Below are 24,269 nucleotides of genomic sequence, written 5' to 3' on the forward strand. Positions count from 1 at the left end.
GCATGCTCACTATGGATCTTAAATTTCCAGAATTTACAGAGGGCAGGAAAGTACTAACTGAGGGAAGGGAACGACAACACACAGTGTGAATGCGTCCTGTCTAGCACCTTGATGGAAACATCAAGGTTGATTTGGGAGGCATAACATTGCATGTGTTCATTCCATGGACAAAGGTATAGAAATGAACACACCGAAACAGTGGCCCACCCTAATGTGCACACAACCCAGGAGACCTGGTAAAGAAAAAGTGTTTTGTATGTATTATAACACTGTGACACCAGATGGCGCTGTGGAGTTCTGTCTTTCACCAACTTGATTTCCCACTTTGAAGTTTACAACACATTTTCCTGAAATGCTTTTTTAATTTGTCTAGATCCAGCCCTCATTGGAAGCAAGGGCAAAAGGGGCAAATGACAGGATTGAAGGTACATACTGAAACCACAACAATAAGTAAGCCTACCCTTAGCCCCACCCCTGACCATCCCAAATGAGGAAGTTAATGGAGAGGAGCATGCAATTAGCGTAAGCCTTAAGAATAATCAAATCCAAGCAATACCCAGATATGTTTAAAACAATTTTTATTGCATTTTCATATTTTATAGTAAAAGAACGAGGACATACATATGTTGGGAAATATGTACTATGACATTTGGACATTTATTAATATTTTTGTGTAAAATGTTACCTTTCAATTTTGATGATTAGCACTACAGAAGGCAGGAATCTCAAGAAAAACTCCTAGGAAGCGTATGTTCCTGTATGGTTGCAATGTATAATAAAACGTAGTGGTGATTTTTCAAAATACCCGGGTTTTCTTTGTTGTACAAAAAAGCAATGGACAAAGATATAGTTCTAATAATCCCAACCAATAAATGAATGTTTCTTTCAGGAAACATTGGTAGGCAGAATACCCCAATTTAGGGCAATCCAAGGGAATGTAATAATCTGGAATTATGAAACATGTTTTAACTGGCACTGCATTAATATTTATTAGTCATATATCCCAACAGCAAACTCATTCCTCTGGCTGCCAATTGTCATGCAGCCAAAATAGTACCTTCCACGCACAAGAAAGAGATGCCAGTTCCAAGATTAACATAACTTTTTGGGGGGGGGGTGAGGAGCTGGCGGGAGGGGTCTCCAGAACAGTCCAAGGAGAACTGAACATGCTTAGAGGGTATGGAATGGAGTGAGCAGAAATCTAAACAGGGGTACTTCCACATTGCAACAGTCCTACTTGTTAATGCTAAAGCGAAATCAAATGTACAGTAGATACTAGATTCCTCATACACAAGAGTATTTTTAAACACTAAAGAATGTGACCCCTCCTACCTGGAATCGGAAGTAGCATGGTCCCAGGGGGAATGTGCTCTGAGCTGTGCTAGATGCTGGAATCAGTTTATTGTCTGAGTGCTAAATTAGGAAAAGGAATTTTTGATAGTAATCCTAAACCTGAAAATGTAATATGTTTGAGAGAGAGAGAGAGAGAGAGAGAGAGAGATGGAAACTAGATCAGGCAGAATACAGCTGAAGACAAAATAAAAAGTCACTTTTTAAAACCTAAATAAAATTACTGCGAGGATCTCAAGTATATGCAGAATCAAGATGTTGTTAAAAGCTTTCCCCAACCTCTGGTGCTCAAAGATGCTGTTGGACTGCAACTCCCATCAGGCCCAGTCTGCAGGTCCAACAACATCCGGAGGGCAGCAGGTTGCGGCAAGCTGCAACTCTGCATGAAATTGTTATTACTGTGTCCTTTATTAGAATCAGTGATAATGGAACGAATCCTATTCTTTCTCGGAATTGTATGGTGTGTAATACCTTTCCTATTTATATAGCTAGCCTCTACCTCCTAAACTCTAGAACACGGGTGTCAAACACAAGGCCCGGGGGCCAAATCCGGCCCGCCAGACCTCATCATGTGGCCCGCCGAGCGCCCCAGCCAGCGGGACCCAGTAGTGGGACCTTGCTGCTGAAGCGCTGCGCCAACAAAGCGCCGACAAACAGCTGGGGCCGGGGAAATGCTTTTTGCCCCTGGGTCCCTTCATGCTCTTTTCTGGCGCTGAATCAAGGCGGCGACCCCCCCCCTTCCCTTTCTTTCTTCCTCTCTCTCGTTCTTATTCTTTCTTTCCCTCTCTTTCCTTCCTTCTTTATCTCTGTCTTCTCTCCCTCTTTCTTTTTCTTTCCTTCTTTATTCCTTCTTTCCTACTCTTCTTTCTCTCGCCTCTTTCCTTCCTCTCTCCCTCCTGCTCCCTCTTTTCTTTCTTTCTTTCTTTCTTTCTTTCTTTCTTTCTTTCTTTCTTTCTTTCTTTTCTTTCTTCCTTCCTTCCTTCCTTCCTTCCTTCCTTCCTTCCGTCCTTCCCAACTTTCTTCCTCTCCCTCATTCTTATTCTTTCTTTCCCTCTACTTCCTTCCTTCTTTCTCCCTTTCCGTCTTCTCTCCCTCTTTCTTTTTCTTTCCTTCTTTATTCTCTTCCTTATTTCCTACTCTTCTTTCTCTCCCCTCTTTCCTTCCTTCCTTCCTTCCTCTCTCCCTCCCACTCCCTCTTTTCTTCCTTCCTTCCTTCCTTCCTTCCTTCCTTCCTTCCTTCCTTCCTTCCTTCCTTCCTTCCTTCCTTCCTTCCTCCCTCCCTCCCTCCCTCCCTCCCTCCCTCCCTCCCTCTCCCTCTCCTCAGAAACATAGGATGCTGCTTTATACTTCTGGCCCTTAAACCCTGGAGCCAGGAGAGCAGCTTCAGTGAGTCAACCTCAGCCAGTCCCTTTGGTGAAGGGTGGTGGCTCACTGGCAGAACATCTGTCCTGGATGCAGAAGGACCCCAGCATCTCCAGGTACTAGTAGCTCTGCAAAAGTCCTGCATGAAACCCTAGCGAGCCTCCACCACCCAGTGCAGTTACCAAAAATCATTTTTCAATAAATTGTACAATAATTGTACATTTGAATATCTACTTGCCATTATTCTGACTATGTTTCTGCTTTCAGAGCTAGTTACCGGTATTACTTACATTATTACAAAAAACAGTAATAATTGAATGCAGTGACAATAATTTATGATAATAAAGAGTGGACACATAGTCCTACAGATACAACCGGCCCTTTGAGGGTGACCAAACTGCTGATGCGGCCCCCGATGAATTTGAGTTTGACACCCCTGCTCTAGAAGCAGCACTGTTGCTAACTTCCTAATGATTTTCCCTCTAGGCAGAAGAGGTGAGGCTTACATCTGAGCTTCAAAGCTTTGATGGTGTTATAGGTTTGTGGGTCCCAGACCCCCCCCCCAATTAATCCCTGGATTCAGCAAGTGTTAAAATCTAATCAAGCCAAGTTAACCTTCGCATGAGGTGACAGCCTGGGTGATGAGCCATTAAGAGGGATTAAGGGGCTTGGTGTGAGACGGCTAATTGCTAGTGCCCCCTCCCTCAACAGAGTCAGAGTTTAGAGTAGAGAGTGTGTGTGATGTAACCTAGAAGAAAAGCAACAAATTGGTCAGAGATCATGGTGTTTGATGATGGCAGAAACAAGACCCTTTTGGGGTGTTGATGCTGTGAACCCCTCCATCGTAGACTCAGGCTGTATAGATCTGTAAATAAACCATATATCATAAAGACACCACAATTTCCACTGTGCCTCATTTCCAAAAGGAAACACAAACCATGGGTAAGTGCCTGAAAGTCCTGGAATCTTGCACCGCTCAGAGATTGGGCTGGCGTGCAACACTATTATCATGCCACTTTGGCCGATGAGTGTGTTGTTCTGAGCTCATCACATTATACACACAAACCGATGCTTTCAAGTAAAAATGCGGGCTCATAGAGATCACACTACACAAATCTAAGTAGTACAAGTCAAAAGCAGCAGCAGCAGCACATGGGGAAAAATAAGTTTCCCAATAGTAGGAGATGGTGAGTGGAGCTCAGATGAATAATGTTTATGAAGTAACATCCTCCATTCTGAATATCAAACAGTATAAATCACTTAATCCACCGACCTCACTATTAACTTGTCTTGGATTAAATGGGGGTAAAACTTCAGCCTAGAGTTTTCTACAGCCATTTCAAATGGGCTGAATGAATGCAGGCAGGATAGTAAATAATCATTGCCACCATCACCTGGGGCTGTAAGACCGCAAGGCAGGAGTGGTGTGGAAAGCTACAAAAATGAATCATTCTGCTACCTACAAACGTATGTCCTATAGTCACACGAGCCTATCAGGATCTCCATTAAGTTGTGGCAGCATAGCGGCTTCACATAGGGTGTTTTCCTGATTTGGGTATATATACCCTGTAAGGCAGGGTAGGGAGACGCCATTGACATCTATTTTGAGAACCATGCAAGCTTCTATGTTATGCTGTATGCATGTGGTAAAACAGATTCTTGAGCAACGCTTGCAAATCATGGGGTATATAAAGAGCTCCCCTCTAAAATAAAGTACACTCATGCAGATAGTATGTCATTTATGAAGCAACTTTTAGAGGTACGTTATGTGAATTGGTGCCTAGATCTCGATGATAAGTCAGGTTGTGTATATATTGCCAGCTTAAAACACAGCTAAGTCAATTTCTCTCTCTGTTTGGATTGAAGATGGTTTTTTTGGGAAATGCATCAAAATGCAGAATTTTGTAAGCAGCAACAGGACAGATTCAGGGTAGATATGGATTGTTGCCAACACCATATGGACACCACTTCCTAAACCAGTGGTGGCAGCACCCTGGATGAAGGGCAAATGGGAGTGTATATACAGCCTTGGTTTCAGATGAAAATTCATCTGATCCTGTAGTCAAACACCACAAAAGATAACTGGACTGGATATTTCAAAGAAGACTGTTACTTTTCCTAACTAAAACCTGCCATCTAAATCTACTCATGAGGTATACAGCCATGTGTAAATGAAATTTCTGGAGTCAGGTGGAGCTTTATTAGAAGCTCAAGCTTCACTTAGGAGCCATGGTGGCTGGTCCATTTGGGCAAATGGGGCATTGCCCCCCCCCCAACCTTAGTCTGCTCTCAGGCAACCTCCCATCTTCCTGCCTTCTTACTTAAAACTAGTCCAGGAGTTATTCCTGCCTGGCTATAAGTTTCCTCCTCCTCCTTAGTCTCAGTTTTGACCTTGTAGAGGAGGGTGGTGACAAAACTAGAATTAGTTGACTTTGCCTGTCATTGGCTCTGGTTCTTGCCTATCATTGGCTTCCCTGCCTTCTACCCTACGAGTCCAATTGGGCACCTACCCTACGAGTCCAATTGGGCACCAGCCACCTCTGCTTGGGAGACTTTGCCATACCTCAGCCATGTGACAATAATAAGCGAGAGTGCTTTTCAGCTTGGACAGAGCACACTATCCCCTTCTGCAAGAAAAGGAACTCTCTGCAACTGATTTCACTAAGATTTTACTCATGAGGAATGAAAAAGTGTGATAGGATATAAATACCATGCTTTTAATGCACTTTTATTAGAGCAACGGTAACTTTTATTAGAGCAACAGGAATCTAACAGCTACATTGATAAACCTGTAATTAAGAAAATGTCTACAGTGTTATCAAGCCCTTGCATTGATGGCTTCTGTGGTGTTACTGCCTATGGAACTTATCAGGCTCCAAAGTCTTTTCCTGGCACAATGGGTAATTATTTTTGCAACTCTCTGGGTATCCTGCTTATGGTTATGGAATGTTTGGAAACATCCCTACACATCGTTTTGGGTATTCATTATGTGGGAATGCAATTCAAAATTTGTGATCATTTTCATGGATGCGCAGGAGAGCCGTGGGAGCAGATTTGAACAATGAGGGAAACTTCAAAGACTTCTAGGATTGCATATGCAAGCACACAGACTCATAACTTATCCAAGATGAGATGAAAATATGTAGTTAAGGTTTTTTTTATGTATCTAAACAGATAAATCCTAGATGGTACATAGAAAGAGAATTTTAGGGAGAAAAAGAACAAAATGTATTTTAGACGAAAACATTTAGAACCGTTCCAACTTCTTAGCTGATGAGCCAGTTGGATATATTTTTAACACCCTTTCTTGCAAAGTAAATCTAAGAAGAAAGTTGCTCGAAACTGACCCCACAAAGCCATCTGTTTTGTTAAATGTCAGAATTTTTTGAAGGAGTGGAAATAAGTATCACAGGTGATAGACTCTTTTCAGAGCTCCGGTCAAAAGCAGGGATTCTGGTAGATTAGATGATTCCAAACTGTGCCAACTCGTGAAGCTCCAGATGGCTGAAAGCTTCCCAAGGGCAAATCACCGTGATATCTGCAAGGAAGAGAGAGAAAGCTTATTATGCATACATAGATCAATATGGAAAAGCTCATTTAAGATGGCTTGGGGTAGAGGAAAATAGCACAGGGAATAACAGAGCAATATTGCCTATCAATTACCTGTTCCGAGGCCCTCCATTCCTGGGATATCATCTCCAAAACTATGGAAAAAGCAACAGAAGAGAGTTTGAATTGCAAGCATATGTTTGCGTATTTATGAATAGATATATTTTTCCTAACCAAAGAGAACATGCAAGGGAACAGCTGATTTTGTGTGTGTTTTCTGCTGCAAGATCAAGTTGTGCTGACTGGCTCTTCTCTCCCCCATTAGCAAGCTCCTGCATTTGGCTTGGCCTTGTTTTGCTTCTAAACATGACTATGTGCAAACAGATGGGCCAAACATCTTTAAATAAGATCAATTTGTTCCTTACAAAGAGGCACCAAAAACCCTGCAATTTTCAGAGTGTTTTGAGCCTCTCACTCATGTCACTCATGCTGATTCCAATGTTGGCTTGCCAGGCAGGGGCATCTATTCACACAGAACAGAACCAAGTCAAACCAAAATATAGAAACAATATCCTAGGAAATATGGGGTGATAAAATGCTTGTACCGTTGCTCCCTAAACATATAGTCACAGAGCTTCTGTTCATCAGCAGGCCATCAAATCTAAGCTAAACAATCTCATCATGTTGTCTCATAAGAAAGCCAAGAACAGGAAGTGTACCCTTAGATCATGGTTTTTTTTTATAATATTTTTTATTGGTTTTTATACAAACAAGACAAACAAAACATACAATGTAGACTCTGTCCCTTCATTTTCCCTCCACCCACAAGTCCACTTCTGCCACCAGTAGTACCCGTGGGCGTTGAGAATCAAAGGGGTCCATTATAGGCTGGGTTTGGCCAAACCCTTAGATCATGGTAGGCAAACTAAGGCCCGGGGGCCGGATCCGGCCCAATCGCCTTCTAAATCCGGCCTGCAGACAGTCCCGGAATCAGCGTGTTTTTACATGAGTAGAATGTGTGCTTTTATTTAAAATGCATCTCTGGGTTATTTGTGGGGCATAGGAATTCGCTCCCCCCCAATATAGTCCGGCCCCCCACAAGGTCTGAGGGACCGTGGATCGGCTCCCTGCTGAAGAAGTTTGCTGACCCCTGCCTTCAGGGCCGTCTTAAGCATGCTGAGATCTCTCCGGCGCCCCCGCCCCGTTTCTTGCTGCGGCTGGTGGGCGGCTGGTGGGAGCCCCGCGCCACCCAGCCTTCCCCTAGAGCCGGCCCTGCCTGCCTTAGATACATCTGGAGGGCCACAGATCCCCCACCCCACCATAAAACAGACTGTATTTAACTAGCAAGATAGATTCCGAAACCAGACGGCCACAACATATGAAAAGTATATCAGTGAGGCCATATAATGGAATCGACTGTAATGTTGCTGTATGCCCAGGACTCCTCCCCATTAGTCCAGCACCTTAACATCAGTATCAGCCCAGTCCGTTACTCTCATGTATTTTCCATTGTAAAAATACCCTGAGAGGACCCATCAGCAAAGGTCCTATAGTATAAACCAGGCATCCCCAAACTTTGCCCCCCCAGATGTTTTGGACTACAATTCCCATCTTCCCTGACCACTGGTCCTGTTAGCTAGGGATCATGGGAGTTGTAGGCCAAAACATCTGGAGGGCCGCAGTTTGGGGATGCCTGGTATAAACCATATCAAGCGATACCCATAAGGCCTTTCCCCTGTCCTCTGTCTCCTTGCGTGATCTAACCAAGACAAGACCGTTACTAACAACTACAGAGCCCAGCTCCATTTATAATGCAGTCCTACATACGTTTATTCATAGGTAAGTACTACTGTGTTCTATGGGGCTTATTCCCCAATATTTATGTTTAGGACTAGTTAAGTCAAGATACCTGCCACACCTCAGTCTATGGCCTGAAGCACAACATACCACCATTCATTTACACCCGGAATGGGGAAAGTGTGGCCCTCCAGTAAGCTGTTGGACTACAACTCCCATCACCCTTGATCATTGGGTTAGGGCTGATGGGAGTTGTAGTTCAGGAACACCAGGAAGGAAAAAGGTTCCTCATCCTTTATGCACACGATGCTTTGTTCAGAATGAGAAAAGAGGCCGCTATCCCAGGGGGCTTACAACCTAGATATCAACGCAAGGAAAACAACCAAGGAAGGAAGAAAGAAATGGAGGCAGTGGTAAAAGAGGAATAAATAAGGCTCGCCCCCTGCCCAGTTACACGTACAGTATGTAGTTACAGTAGGGGTGATGCCCTAATAGTTGCAGTTTGGGAATGCAGAATCTTAGAAGCACATTTGTGAGCAAATGAAGCCTTTGGCTTCTGAATTCCTACTCCTACCCTTTTACTCCTTTTTTGGGCGGCTTGCTCTTGAACTGCCGTGTCTGCCGTTGCTTGAACTTGGGAGGCCCCTTGCGAGGCGTGGTAGGTGCAGTTGTGTCTGTAGCATTGAGGGTGGCAGGCGCTGCTGCGTTCTCAGTCATTCTTCACCTCCTGTGAGGCACTCTGCTGCTTCAGATCGTTCTCTCTGGAACACAAATAAACCCAGTTAATGAAAAGGGGTGGGGGACTTACAATTTACAACCCTTGCTGCCATTAGAGTTGGAAAACCTAGACCCCCCTACTTTAAAGCAATAAGAGCCCTGCCCTCAATTAAGTCTGGTTATGCTGTCTACAAGCATATAACTCTCTCTCTTACCAGAGCTACAGTGTTTTTTCAAATTCACAGCAAAACCTATGCATCTGAGCTCATGTAAAGTGGCTGGGATTTAAGCTGGTAGAGCAGCAATAGCTAGCCTCTTTCTTTTTTTTTTTTTTGGCAACAGGCAGGAATTCAACAGAGACAGCTGGTTGCACCGATGTGGCCATGGGAAAGGTTTCAAAAGCTACATTTTTGTGCACCATGAACCTTTTAAAGGCACAAGCAACCCTGCCATAAAGTAAGTGTGTGTGCTGGAGGCTGGGAAGAGAGAGAGAGATCGTGTGCAGGAGACATTCCTACTTCTAGGTTCTCCCTCCCATCGTCACTGGTTTGAAAAATAAAAATGAATACTTGAGTTTGCCTTCACTCAGCTCAGCTGTTCATTGGCCGATAAGCACAAACTGCTACTTAAATAATAATAACTAATAATAATAATAATGGAGCAATTTATACAGTGGGATCTGGCCCTTCCCTTTTTGCTCATCAGGGAACAATGGAGGTATGTTTGCATACTACACAAATTGCCCCCCCCAACTCCGTGTTCAGTAAATGGTTATGAGATTTGAGCTGATATTGAAGTTTGGCATTAAGACCATTGTTGTTAACTGGTTGGCTATAGGGTGGGTGGGAATGTCAGTGTGATGTGCAGGAGAAGATTTTCATAGCACAGAGAAAAACCTTACACCTGCCCATTCAGCTGCATTAATAGTGGCCAGCTGAAAGATTAGGAACCATCATTTTTTGGGGTGTGTGTGTGTGTGTGTGTGATAAAACATACAGTTTGCATGCAGAAGATTGCATGTTCAATCTCCAGTAAGAGAAGAAGAAGCTGATAATAAGCGATGTGAAAACCCCTGCCTGAGATCCTGGAGACTCAGAGAAAACAAAAAGGGGTAGGTGGGCAAATAATCTGATTTGATAGAAGACAATTGCTTATGTTCCTCCCTTAAGTATTTACTTATGTGCCTACAGCTGCCAAGATGCTTGATGCTTTTTTGCCATACTGATTGCTAGAAGTGTGCTCTAGTTCCTACATAGCAGGGAAGGGGAACCCCTCACCCTCTTGATGTTGTTAGGACTCTAACTTCCATCAGCACCAGCCAGGATAGTTAAAGGTCAGCAGCGATGGAAGTTGTGTGTGTGTGTGTGTGTGTGTGTGTGTGTGTGTGTGTTTGCCTGTGCATATCCAGTCTCTAAGCCAGGACAGATCTACTATGAAACTAATGAAGATTAAACTTCAGGGCCCCTGAACCTAGAGGGGCCCCAGAAGCAGCTTTAGTCCACATTGATTGGGGTCTAATACAGTACACCCAATTTGAGTCTCACGACTCAGATTAATTTTTTGTTGTACTGTATATATTTCAAAAATCCCAAAGTTTAAGAGTCAGTACCGCAGATGTGATCTGTCATGAAACAACCCATTTGAAGAAGGTAGCAGTGGCTAGCCAGACCTCGTTGCTGGTTGCGAAGGGGCCCCCATGACACTTCAACCTTCAGGGCCCCAAAAATGTAGGTCTGCCACTGTTCTAAGCTCATGTAAGGCAGCCTGGTGAACATACTGCTGAAATATGATTTGGACTTCCATATGCTAGGCTGAAGCTAAAGTCTTCAACTTTTTCAACCCAGAAACCCTTTAGCCTCTTCTTCTGCCTGCTCCTTTCTGAGAACTAGAGTGACCAAAATTGGGGCAAAAAAGGGCAGGGCTTCTGAACTTCAGCAGCTGAAAGAAAGCGGGAATTTTGCAATGGGCAGCTTTTCACACAAGGGTGATTAAGGTTCCACTGTTGACATTTCATCTTCTATACATCTCCTAAAGGGAGAAGGAGTGATTCACATCTGGTCCCTTCATCCAATCTTTCATATTTTCTTTAAAAATCCTAAACAAGACAAAAAATGGCCAAGGTGTTGTCCGCTTATGACTTCCTACCCGTTGGTTGTGAACCAATGTACCAATTTTGACTAAAAGGACTTTCTGTTGGCTGAAGTACCCGGTCCACTGCTTTGTCATCTGTGGGGTTTGTCTCAACACAATGGAGGCAGGAGGAATTCAGCTTGAATCAACACTTCCTGAAACAATATGCAAACTAAAAATGCAGCTGTCCTTTGACATTCTCGCTTCTCCTAATTTCTCAGGGCAGTTTCTCCAACCAAATAACGTGTACAAAGCTGCATAAATTTGGGAAATGGTTTGCAAAAAAAATATGCACAACAGACAAAACTGCATACCAAAATGTCTTACTTTGGGAGAAAGGCACACTGAAATGCTGATGGCTATTCATGAGGCAAAATAAATAAATAACTGCATACACTGTAAACCTGGCACCGCCAAACTCGGCCCTCCAGATGTTTTGGGACTACAATTCCCAGCATCCCTGACCACTGGTCCTGTTAGCTAGGGATGATGGGAGTTGTAGTCCCAAAACATCTGGAGGGCTGAGTTTGGGGGTGCCTGCTGTAAACGGATGGATAAATGTGGAAAACAGAACTTAAGTTAGGAAAATTGGGAAGTTTCGGGTTAAAAAACCTGACAGATTTTGTACACCCTAGTTCACACACTGCCAAAACCAAAAACCAGTTATTGGATGCTTTCATTGCCTATTAGACCAAATCCACCTTCCCAGTCAAAATGGCCTCTACGCCTAAGTGCCAAAGGAAAGGGTTTCTCCCTTTCTTCACACACATGTGAAGTCACATGTTTGTCCCTTCTGCATTATGCAACTCCCACTCTAGACTTTTCTCCTGGCTAGTTCTCAGGCTGATCCCTGCTGTCAGAGGACAAAATTAGCCCAGACATCAGAGCCGATGCTTAATCTCTTTATATCAGAGCACCACACTGTATCTCCTTGGCGCAGCCTGCTAATATCTCCTCATATCTCTCTCTACAGCAGTGGGGTATTTTTTTATGTCCCTAGCCTATAAAAACATGCAGGTAGAATTTTCACAGAGAAAACAACTATTACCTGAAGAACAAAGAGCAGGGTACTGCTCGTCCTCTAAAACATTTATGAAATGGTGGCTAAGACTTTTTATTCCAACAATGTATGTAAAAGGCTGGGATCTGCTCTTGAAATGAAGAACGAGACAGAATTTCTTAACAAATGTATTATGGTTCATTGTTGCTAATAATTATTTGCAGCTTGTTTATGAGATTCCAAAGACACATTGCTCAGGAGGGGTAACTCGTAACCTTCTATATATATATATATAAATGTAAGCTGTTTGTTATATTCCACTTTTCTCTGAAACCGCTTGACCGGTTGCATTGACATTGGGACACAACGTCACATGCAAATAGGTGTTTGTATAAACTTGGATTATACAGATGTCACACCTATCACAGGTAAAAACATGGCTTTTTGGAAAAACCAGAAAAACAGGAACATGAGAGGTTGCAAAACTTCGCCCTCTAGTGGCGACTCCACTGGCACTGCAGCTAGAAAAGCTTCACTCTCCAGAACAGCTCAGCTTGGGTTTGCAGGGAGGAGTGAAACAGCAGACTGGGCTGAGTGGAGGTGGGGGCTCGCCTGGGTTGGGGGTGGGGGCAGGACAGTTTTGGGACGGGGCATGGATCAGGATGGGGTGGGGGGAGTCACAGGGATGACCCATAGCAATGTGTGGCTGGGTACAGCTATAACTTCATAAACGAACAATCTGCTTCTTTTCATGCCACTTTAATGTATGTTGTATAGTCAATAAATATTTAACACTGGAAGATTTGTAGTTGCTCGTGGTTCAGCCAAAAGCTGTGATCAGACCAAAGTGATAAATCTGCAGATAATTTCAGTTCATGTCTTGTATCACCATAGACCTGCAAGCCATATTAGGAGTTACATTATGCATTTGGACATAGCTAATGACTAGCTGCCCAGCTTTGGACTGCAAAACTGATAGACATTTACTCTGGAGTAAGCTCCTCAGAATTCATGGTGGTTTTCTGCATGGGATTGCTCTGCTAGGTGTAGTACATTAAACCAATCGGCATGTTTTCCAGTAAGCTCCTAGACTTTCTTCATGTTGTGTTGGGTTAGGGAAAATGTTTTATTTCCATTTTTTGAGAGATAGGAAGTTCAAGAGGAAAGTCTAAACAATTTGCTCAAGGAAAATTTGGGGCACAGCCAAGAATTAAATCTAACTCTTGGTTTCCTGAATCCCATTCTGGGTTCAGATTCTTTGCTGAAGTCAATGGACCTCTGCCAGTTTGCATTAGCATGAACAGACCTGTAGCATCTTAAGGACACATACGTGTGTGTGTGTGTGTGTGTGTGTGTGTGTGTGTGTGTGTGTGTTATTTAAAGAAGTGACAAAGGACTGGGGGGAGGGAAACCACTCTGTTCTTAGGGTTTTCATGCTGTATACTGATTCTGCTGCTTTCAGAGATTGCATATGCCCAAACTACATCCATGGTTACAAATTACATACTTTAACAGCCATTGTGGTAAACAATTCCAGCAAGTGGAACATTTGGCTGGAAAACCTATTTAAATAAACAGCCCACAGGATGCTCTTGAGAAGCTTGGATTGGGTTTCATTGAAAATGTGGGATGTACCCCTGAGTGAACGAAACATCAGGAAATTTTCAGGGAAAGAGCCTTGAACCCATAAATTTAGAAAGGCATTAAGATGCACACAGCGAGACCGTGTCCATGTATGTATGTGCACACTGTGCATATACAGCACATGAGATCCCCAAAGAACCCTGGAAGATGTAACTTGTTAAGGGAGCTGGGGATTGTAGTCTTGGCTTGTATAGAAAGGAATAATAAAGCAATGGCACCTGCTCTGCATGCCGAAGGTCCCAGATTCATTCCCCGGTATTTATAGGGCTGGGAGAGCGCTCTGTTTGGTATGCAAGAGAGCCCCTGCCATTCCATAAGTAGATGGCTCTGAGCTAGCTGGACCAATGGTCTGACTTGATAGGAAGGAGCTTCCTATGTTCCCAATGCTATTGCCAAACAGATTGTCCCCAGTTTCTCTGCACCGTCTTTGCTTCTTCTTTTAGGCAGCAAAGGGGAAGGAAGGTACCACCTCAAGGATTCATAAAATGTTGCTTCTATTTCAGAACAAGGGTACTGTAGCTGACAAAGAGATGTGCTGCCTGCAGCCAAGGGGGGGTTCATGTAAACTGAGTTCTCACCCAGCTCAATATTAAAAGGAATAGAGAGAAAGGGGATCTAGCAGTGGTCACAAATGATCCTTCCTATTTCTTCACCACCACCTTGTCATCCATGCACGCATCTCATCTAGTCAGGAGAAAAAAATACAATGGTCCACATCTTTTACCTTCTGTCAGTAACAGACGGTGGGGGAAAGGGGCTAGCAATTCTTTCCCACCAGCGGCAGAAATGCCCCACTCCATTCTCCACCAATGCCCTTTGGAGCTACTGAGTAAGTTTCTCTGTAGAATTCAAGTTGGGTAGCACACAACGTTACAGCCGATTTCTCCATCCCAAGCCATTGATCCTGGTCTTCCACCATCACTGTACCCGCGACTGCACCCCTCGATTCACGCTTCAACTTTTGGATTGGTGCCTTTCAATGACTCCTTTAAATCCCTTAGGAACTTACCTCTCAGATAATGTAAGGCAGCAATTCCGACACCAATATTGCCTGTTGTTATTGGAAAAACAGTCCTGGGATGAGCGAACCAGTGCAGGTGTCAGCAGTGAAATATGCCTTGAAAAGTGCTGTGCAATTGCGTGTCCTTTTTTCCTCCAACCTTCATTTCTCTCCCTACTTCAGCGTCAAACTCGGCGCTTTCTAATTGGCTCCGACAGGTCCCTATTTCAGTCGAAGAGTTAATCCATTGTGTAATGACGTTGCGTACATCGTCAGATGGTTAATTTTACCTAATGCCATCTTGTCCACAGTAATGCTCTTATCCTGATGCTGTCAGATGGCAACCCACCTCCGGGTTGGTATCCAGGTTAATCTTCCCCCTCCTCCCTTTGTGAATGTCTTGTAGGAGGGCTTGTGCACAAATGGCAAATTGCTTCTTCCTAATCCCTCCCTTTCACAGCATTTATCTCTGATCCTTTAGGAAAGGCAAAATAGATTCTCCAGCTGATGTTCTTTACAGCAGGGCCAGATACAAAACTCTACGTGGGCTGCTCTGATCCCTTTTGATTTATCACCCTGGAAACATGTCATATCCCAGCTCCATGTCTGGCAAGAATATCACACGCTGGGCCATGGGAAGACCAAGTATCACTAACTACTCAAAGCTGGTGTACTTCTAAGTGCAATCCAAAAATCTTCGTGACCCCTTTGTGTGTGCTGCGGTTTTCCTCAGAAGTCCATCACTGCCTTAGAACACAGCTAAGCCATTCTTTTTCTCAATTCACATTGAAGCTGGTTTGGGGATAAGCACATAAAAATGCAGCGTTCCACAAGAAACGACAGGTTCAATACGAGATAAATATGGATTGTGGCTAATGTCAGGTGAACACAGCTTCCTAAGCTAGCAGTGGGGGTGCAATGGATGCCAAGTAAATAGGAAGCATGTACACACCAGGAGTCAGGAACTCTAGTCTCCAAAAGAAGCCATTCATATTATTCTTGCTATGACAGGGTGGTGTCAGAAAGCCCCATAAGTATTGCACCCGTGATATCACTCTAGCCATTTGCTACCTAGAATCTTCTTAATCTAGATTCAGACATAATTCTGGTTGCATTGAAAAGTCATGCTATTCCAGTTTGGTTTTTGTGGGGGACTGATTGCCCAAAGTCAGTTATTTCCAACATCTGCTGATGACCAGATATTTTATTCGTCTCAAGCCAAATATAAAAATACATTCTAAATGTCTAAATGCAATTACAATACATTTTCACTACACATCTTTTCCCAGCCACTAGCTCACTGATAATAAGAATCTACAGGCAGCAGACACCATATTGTGAAGGAATAAATGTTGGCGGCTCCTTGTAATTGGTTGAACATTTTATGCATCAGGTGAAACCCTGCTCCAACGGATGTCAGTGGCAAAACACCCACTGGTTTTAATAAAGCCCCACTTCAGCCTTTGCCACCCTTCCATCCTCCTAATACAATCTCAAGGCATCAACACTTTAAAGTCCTTCAAAGACCACATGGGACACCCACCATGCACCCTTGATAAATCAGCTCTTTAATTACATTCTTCCAACCACTTCAGAAAATTCTGTAAGCCAACTCAGCTAAGAATAGAGTCCCATGAAGTTTGCAACTGCCAACAGGTAAGCCAAAATGCTACTAAGAAAAGTACTGGTACTACAGTAAAAGTGACTAGCAAAATAAACAAAACTTGCCTGGATGTCCAATTGGCTACCTATTTACACTGAGTCCAGTGAAAGATTTATTGCATTCATCTGGAAAAAGTCACATAATCATCAGACAAATTGCTAGTGTTAAGAGTCCTTCAGATTTAAAAAAGATTTAAAAAAGGGAAGTTTAAACAAGTCCTCCCGGGTTTCAATCCATGCTTTTCCCCCTTAATTTCAAAGCAAAATCCACAAGAACTCCTCCTTTCTCTCTTCCCTGCTTCACTGTCTACAGGATGCAGATGTTTTTATATATATAATGAAAACTTACGGTGTTGTGAGCTCCTCTTGGAAACCATGAAGTTATTTCCCACCTGCTTGATGAGAAAAATCTCTCTGAAAGGCAAATCACCCTCCAGAAATACTCCAAGGTGTCCTAATCCACCAGGTGACCTCACTATCAAATGGCACCAATGACAATGTGTCATGTCTCAAAGGAGGAGGAGTGGACATGTTTCTGGAAGTGTTGATCTCAGATTTACTTTAGAGTGCATTTTGGGGGAGCTGTATTAGAATACTACACGCCTGAGAAGACATTCCTCAGAGAAAGGGCATGAGATTGTCTGGCAGTGACTGGACATTTCTCACCTGCCCTGAAATTCTCACTTTATCTGAAAAAAGAAAAGAAAAGAGGGAGTCAGATACATAGGGAGAGGCTCTCACATAGATGCAAAAGCTGTTGTATGAAATTAAAGCTTTTTCAACAATTCCAGAATAGGGGAAGCCCTGGGCCAAATGATTAGGAGCAAAACAACACAAAGGGTACTTTTCAATTCAACACTACACTGTTAAGATCCTTTAGAGAGACTTACACTTCTCCTGTTTGATAGTATTCACTGTACATTTCTGTCTAATATCTTCCAGTGACATGTGGCTCCAAGTCTGAAGAGTGTGCCTGCGTACTTGGCGGCGGCAGCAACTACAATAATTAATTTCCAGTTTGTTTCTGGGCCCAGTTCAAGGTGCTCATATTAGTGTTTAAAGCCTTACACAACTTAGGTCCTGAATATCTGAAAGAGAGGTGTTTCACCACCCTCAGAAGTGCAGATTATGACATCTTAGGAGAGGGCTTTTCTGCGTCCAAGCACACTGGTCCAGTAACCCAGGTGGAGATTCTGCAATAGCTAAAATTATGACAAAACAATAATCTGGGATTAAAATTTGGCCACAACTTTGTTAATTACAGATGTGGTAGATTTTGGCATGGGCATTGGGTATGCATCCTAAATCAACCCGCCTGCTTGCTGATTGATTACTCCTTCAGGGTTGATCTTGGGTGCAGGGATCTCCCCTTGATATAGATCAAATGAGGGGATCCCACCAGAATGCTGGCAGGCTGTTCTATGGCCCAGTGGACCCAGTCTGTAGTGGCAGGCCTTGATTTGTGGAATTCCCCACAGAGGTGTATGACCACCTTGACAGCATCACGAGTACAAATCATGATGAGTGCACAATGATAAGGATGTCTAAAGGGGCTCCAACATGTCCCCCCATGTCCTTTTTATTGCACATTCATGATTATTTCTGCTCATGATGCTATTGGGGTGGTCACATACAATCCCACTTTCAATACTGCTTGCACCTGAAAATGTTTGGGGCCAGTCACACTGCTTCATTCCCAATTAGTGCATATCCTGTAACTTCCTGCTGAAGTCCTGTAACTTTTTATACCACAAATGTTCTGGGTTTCTTTTATCCTCTTTTTGTTGCGCTGGACCCAGGTGGCGCTGTGGGCTAAACCACTGAGCCTAGGGCTTGCTGATCAGAAGGTCGGCGGTTCGAATCCCTGTGATGGGGTGAGCTCCCGTTGCTTGGTCCCAGCTCCTGCCAACCTAGCAGTTCAAAAGCACATCAAAATGCAAGTAGATAAATAGGAACCGCTATAGCGGGAAGGTAAACGGCGTTTCCATGTGCTGCTCTGGTTTTCCAAAAGCGGCTTTGTCATGCTGGCCACATGACCTGGAAGCTATATGCCGGCTCCCTCGGCCAATAATGCGAGATGAGTGCGCAACCCCAGAGTCGGTCACGACTGGATGGACCTAATGGTCAGGGGTACCTTTACCTTTACCTTTAGCCCCACTAGACAGCATTAATGTGGCAGTGTCGTGGAATCACCGCAGAACTACTAATGATGCAGAAGAAACCCACCACTAATGCACTATAATTGTGGGCTCATCCAGACTTCTGCTTGTCCCACCACTTTCCCCCATGAAAATCTTTACTGCCAAATAGCAGCAAACATCAATAGGGTTTTCTGCGGATTGACGCTTGCTCCGATTCAGCGATAAAAGGTGTGGAAAGCGGAGGGGCAAACAGAAAATCACTCAAACCTGTGCGTAGAAAGCTTTCTAGGCATAAGGCAAGTGGAAGTGTGGACAAGCCCACAGTCAGGAACAGGTTGCAGAATACACCCGTGATAAAACAGCAGTCTGTGGGGCCCCTGTGTTAGGTTGCTATTAAAGGCACATGAGCAGGACATATTTATTTTTTAAAGAGACTGTAGTTTGTGAGGCCATGTGCCTTCCTTTTGTGTGTGAATGCCAATACATATACCCTCAGGGATGAAATCTCCTCCGCACAGTGCCTGGGACCTTGAGATTATTCATGTTCCACATGACACGATAAGCGTTGGCTGCAGCCAGCTGGAGGAACCATGCACAGACTCAGCAGTAGGCTGGCTGCATCTGCCGCCGCTGCCACTCCACCCACATGTCTACTCACCTCTGAGTTTCCATCTGTCTCGGCAGCCAAGCACAGGGTTGCTTCTCGCCACTGTCCCCTTTTTATGCGGTACTTGCTCTCTCCTCTCTTTTAAACATGCCTCGTGGCTTATGGCCTCTTTTACCATTTCCTTATTTCTTTATGAGATTCCTTAACCACCTTTTCACCGTAAGGCTGGCTACAACAACAGAACACACAAATATAAAGACAGACAGAACAGTTACAGTTTTAAAAACAAGTAGAACTGTTCCAGCCGGAACAGAACAAATTGAGCAATAGAGGCGAGTCCCACAAAACACCCTGTCTTAACTGCCAAAGGGCAGAGTAAAGAGATGGATTTCATTTGTTTTTCTCCCCACCCCTGATGTCTTGTGGTCGACTATGCAAAGCGGGGCTTACCTGCCCCCCCCATATTTTATTCAAGTTGGCACCCCTGGTGGGTGTTGTGTTTTGGCAAGTGTATTCTACAACATATATAATTGATACAATAATTGTGCATTATGGGTAGATTTATATTGGATGGCTCTCACACTATTCTGCTTTATTAGTTGTTCTGCAATGCTTCCCCAATGTTACTGAATTATTGACGTCAGGTGGGGGGGGCACTCTTGCACTATAGCATAACAAAAGTCGGACAACATGAATCCAGGAGCATTTGTGGCATAAAAAGTTACAAGATTTCAGCAGGAAGCTACATGGCATGAACCATTGGAAGTGATGTGGTATGTCCACACCTCGGAACTTTTGCAGTGGCAAACAGTATGGAAAGTGGATTTGCATATAACCCCCGATAAAATCATGAGCGCAACTAACCATGAATGCGCAATAAAAAGGACAGTTGGTCTTCTACTCACGACCCCCTATTGAGTCTCATTCTTCTACCTACCTGAGGACCAAACTAGGCAAGATCCCACAGGTTGAATGCCCCTGAAAATGGCAGCTGGGCATCTCATTTCCCTCCCTTCATAAGCAAGGTCAACCATTGCATGAGGCAAGGTAAGAGGATCTCTACAAGCAGCAGAATTGACAGAAGCAGCATATGCAACCTCCAAGGAAAGCTTCTCTTGCTGCTTCCACCACCGCCACACATTCCTTGGTAGCCAGATCTGCGTTCTCCTTGGCAGCACCCCAACTCCCAGTGCTGCCTCTGCAGCTGCCTCTCAGTGAATAGGGGATGCAGGAAATGGCAGGGGCTGCCCTCTGGGGTCTTCTAGGCTCTACTTGCATGGGGCACGGGCGATGCTGTGGTCTAAACCACTGAGCCTCTTGGGCTTGCTGATCAGAAGGTCGGCGGTTCGAATCCCCGTGATGGGGCGAGCAGGGGCGTAGGAAGGGAGGGGCGATGGGGTTGCTCTGCACTGGGCAGCACGGTCCCGAGGGTGCCATGGCGGCTGCCCCCGCCCGCCCGCGCTGGGCGTTCCACCCCCAGAATGCGCCCCCACCCCTACGGACAGCACACCAAGCCCCCAGAATGCGTGCCAGCCCCGCCCCCGCCTGCTCTCCGGCGATTCTGTGCGCTCTGGCTTCAGTCACAGTGTTCCGTTGTGCCAGAAGCTGTTTAGTCATGCTGGCCACATAACCCGGAAAGCTGTCTGTGGACAAACACCAGTTCCCTTGGCCTGAAAGCAAGGTGAGTGCCGCAACCCCATAGTCGCCTTTGACTGGACTTAACCAGGCATCCTTTTCCTTTACCTTTTACCTAGGCTCTGCACCCAGCATGATTCAGAGTGGGTCCCTTTTCCCTCCCACAATGCCTTTGATTCCCATTCCAACCTTTGGGGAAAGTTGATTTGATTGCCCCCTTGTTCCTGATGTAGCTCTTCACTCAATCCTTCTTCCCTGGTGGCGGGGGCAACATCTTGTGGTTCACTTCAGGTGCCAAAATGTCTTGAGACGGCCCTGTTCCCTTGTGTTGTGACATGATGGGTTCCCCCATCCCTGCTCTGAAAAACTGATGACTGCTAGGAGGGGAGGGGGAAACTTGGTACGTTGTGACATCACATCATGGGGGTAAGCTGTACTATATGTCATGGAAAGGCTGGAAGAACTAGATGTTCCCTCTGCTAATTGCTGGTTTTGACAGTGGCCATCTGTTATAGCATTTTTGCTTCTTCCGATCTTTAATTAAAATGCTTCATTATCTATAATAATAAACAACACTGGAAATGAAGGAGAAGAATGGTAAATAAAACTACTGTAACACAGCCTTCACCAGTGTGGTGCTTCCATCAACTCCCATTAAAAATCCCCATCAGTTCCATCCAGGATGGCCAATGCTCAGGGATGATGGGAGTTGCAGCCCAATAACATATGGGAGGACCACAGTTTCCCAGCCCTGCTCCAGTCCACCATTCTGTTCCAAAATCAACAAGCCACACACATTTGGAAGCTCTTAAGCAGGGTATGAAGATTATGAATGCCTCGTATTGTTTACTCCCAGCACCTGATAATTACATAAAGATTCCATTTAGCTGTCATGGTGAACGGCCGTTGACAGAATGATTGTCCATTGCTTTGCTTAATCAGGTTTGAGATCCATTTAAGCTTTGGCCATCATTACCTCTTGAGGTAGTGAATTCTAAAGGGGGTGGGGGACAATTCCTTTCTCTCTCCTGACCCTGTTGCAGATAACTTTTGCCGGGTGGCTGTGACCAACAGTACCAAAATTGTGAGAGAGGAAGGGGAAAAAAAATCTCTCCAGCTACTCTCTCTCAGCATCACTGATAATTCATGAACTCTTATTATCTCTCCCCTAAATGTGGGAACACTTGCTGCAGCTGCTTTTAAACTTCAGATACACTGCTGGGGAATTGGATTATGGATCTTCTCCTACATCTCAGCTTGTTTGGTCCTGACTCAGAGCATGCAGCTAAGACTGCCTTGCCAATTTTATTGTTGAAAACAGATAGCTTTCACCTCAGTTCTGCTGAGAAACAGAGAAACCCTTTCAAAACGAGTACTCCATTTACACCTTGCTTTCACTTTAACCCAGTCTTCTAAAATAATAACTTAAGCTTGTTTTCCATATGGAAACCAGAGGGATCCAATACAGCATCCATGTGTCACACTAGAATTTTTTTTAATAACCTTAACTACAAAATATATACTTTCCTACCTCTAAGAAAACTCATATGGCAACATTTACATATCTCCCATTCTTACGTTTTCCAGTGTAATACCAGCAAAATTTGATTCCCTTGTATAGAATTATAAAAGACCCATGTTTGGAGCAGTGTCCTTTATCCCTTTCCCACTCCAAAAACTCAGCAGCAAAAAGCACCTGAGTCACACACTACAGGAGGCAACCATTTTCCGTGTGTCCAATTGATGTGCAACCGCCAATGCACAGGTCATTTTGGACCTGGAAGGGCTCAGAACGGGGGAGTAACCGGGCAGGGCGGGGTTATGTCTGCCCCACTGACATTCGCAGGGGCAGAATGGAATCCCTGCGCAAAAGGGCCACCACCTGTAGTTAATGATAAGTTTTGAACTTTTTGAATTATGCCGGAGCAAAGCAAGAGTGATGAACACTTTTCACTTGCAGGGTCATATTTTATTTCAGGCAACCACCTGGGGGTGAACAGGGTAAAGGAAAAAGGAGGTGGAACATGGGACGTGACTCTTAGCATTGTGCAGGTGCCACATCTCAGCCATGTAATAAAAGCCCGATGCTTCCACATTTTGCCATCTGTTCACTCAACTTGGAGAGGTCTCCACAATCTACTTTGTATCTGAAGAAGTGTCCCATGCACACAAAAGCTCATACCAATGACAAACTTAGTTGGTCTCTAAGGTGCTACTGGGAGGAATTTTTTAATTTTGTTTTGATGACCCTGGACAATTTAGTACCGAGGTGTATAACTGGCATTGCTGCAAAACTCGTGCAGGAAGGGTAAAATTATATTGCATGCTCCTGCAATCTAATAAAAGGAGCTGAAAAATCAATAAGGCCCCAGGCAGGCAACTAGTTATTAACACAGTGTTCAAAGAGATTTATGAGATTATAAGAGTGCGAGTGTTTTGCTGTGTATATAATTAGCTGCAGGACTGGGATCGGATGTTCAGTTTCAAAGTGCACTTGTTCTTTACTCTGTGCTCGCTTACAGGAATTTTGCCATTTCCCTGGAATTGCTGGAAAGAGTAATTACCTAAAAGTATGTATTGTGTGGCATCCTGACCTTCCAGAGGACGTTCAGGCAGATTTTCTGCAGCACAACAGAGCCCTGATTTTAGCTTGCTTTTACTCTCATGCAGCACAATCCTGTGCATGTTTACTCAGCATTCCTGCTATGCTATTTATTCCTTATTCCTGCATTGCAGGGGGTTGGACTAGATGACCCTTGGGATCCCTTCCAGTTCTACAGTTCTATGATTCTCTATGTTGAATGGGCTAAAATGTGCAGAGCATTGCAGCTGGAGCAGTCTCACATCTTGCTTCTTTTGGAGGATCTTTTCAGCAGATCAGCTGACCGGTTACAACTACGGAATTACATTTGAAACACCTGTACTGCATGTTAGTCCACTGGCTTTAGAGGCAAATTTCTCAGGGAAACATAGAGTTGGCAGACTCAATAGAGGACAGGACTTCTGTGCCCTTAATTGCCCTGCTCTCTTTTGAGTCTGGAAACCTTAAAGAGAATCCAGCAGACCCTTTGTTTAATTTCCAAGCAAAGGGTCTGCTGGTTTCTCTTTAAGGTTTCCAGTTTCAAAAGAGAGCAGGGCAATTAAAGGCACAGAAGTCCTGTCCTCTATTGAGTCTGCCAACCCTAGGGAAACATGCACCATATTTAAAATTGTTTTAGTACTTTGGCACTGTAGTACTTCAGTTGCTGAAGAATGAGGCTTTTTTTGTTTACTCAGAAGTAATCACTGTTTATGTCAATGGGGATTTACTTCCAGGTACATATAACTAGCATTATACTCAGATCCTAGTTATGCACCCATTGAAGACTTTGCTATTTGTCTTGGTATTTTAAGTGATTTCAGATTGTTCTACAATGCTCTTTAGTTGTTATGCATTGCACACTTCTGTGTTTATTTACATTTTTTTTGTATACCATCCTGGAATCTTTTTATGAAGGGTTGTTAATGAATATTTTAAATAAATAAAATGAATACATTTTTAACTCTGAAAATTAAAGTCAAGAAGTTGAACTGAATTTTGAAATCTGTAATATTTAACTTTACATAAAATATATAAATGTGTATATGGACACGAGGCCTCTTAATGCCTATTATCTAGAAATATGTTTTGCACTT

General features: G+C 44.0%; 1 protein-coding gene across 2 annotated transcripts; it reads right to left on the minus strand.

The window, feature by feature from the left end:
* Positions 1-3,157: 3,157 nt before the first annotated feature.
* On the minus strand, positions 3,158-19,333 carry PDE6H (phosphodiesterase 6H). 2 transcript variants are annotated; one of them, XM_060279734.1, is made up of 5 exons: positions 19,011-19,333; positions 16,878-16,900; positions 8,633-8,819; positions 6,376-6,416; positions 3,158-6,250 (listed from the first exon to the last, which is right to left on the minus strand). In XM_060279734.1, the coding sequence occupies exons 3-5, from the start codon at positions 8,773-8,775 to the stop codon at positions 6,174-6,176; spliced, it is 261 nt and encodes an 86-aa protein (XP_060135717.1). In that variant the 5' UTR covers positions 8,776-8,819; positions 16,878-16,900; positions 19,011-19,333; the 3' UTR covers positions 3,158-6,173. The 2 variants fall into 2 exon arrangements, with proteins under 2 accessions (XP_060135717.1, XP_060135715.1); XM_060279732.1 differs by having other exon boundaries at positions 16,561-16,900.
* Between the last annotated feature and the right edge of the window lie 4,936 nt (positions 19,334-24,269).

This window comes from Zootoca vivipara, chromosome 10, assembly GCF_963506605.1.
Source record: "Zootoca vivipara chromosome 10, rZooViv1.1, whole genome shotgun sequence".
NCBI classification, from domain to species: Eukaryota; Metazoa; Chordata; class Lepidosauria; order Squamata; family Lacertidae; genus Zootoca; species Zootoca vivipara.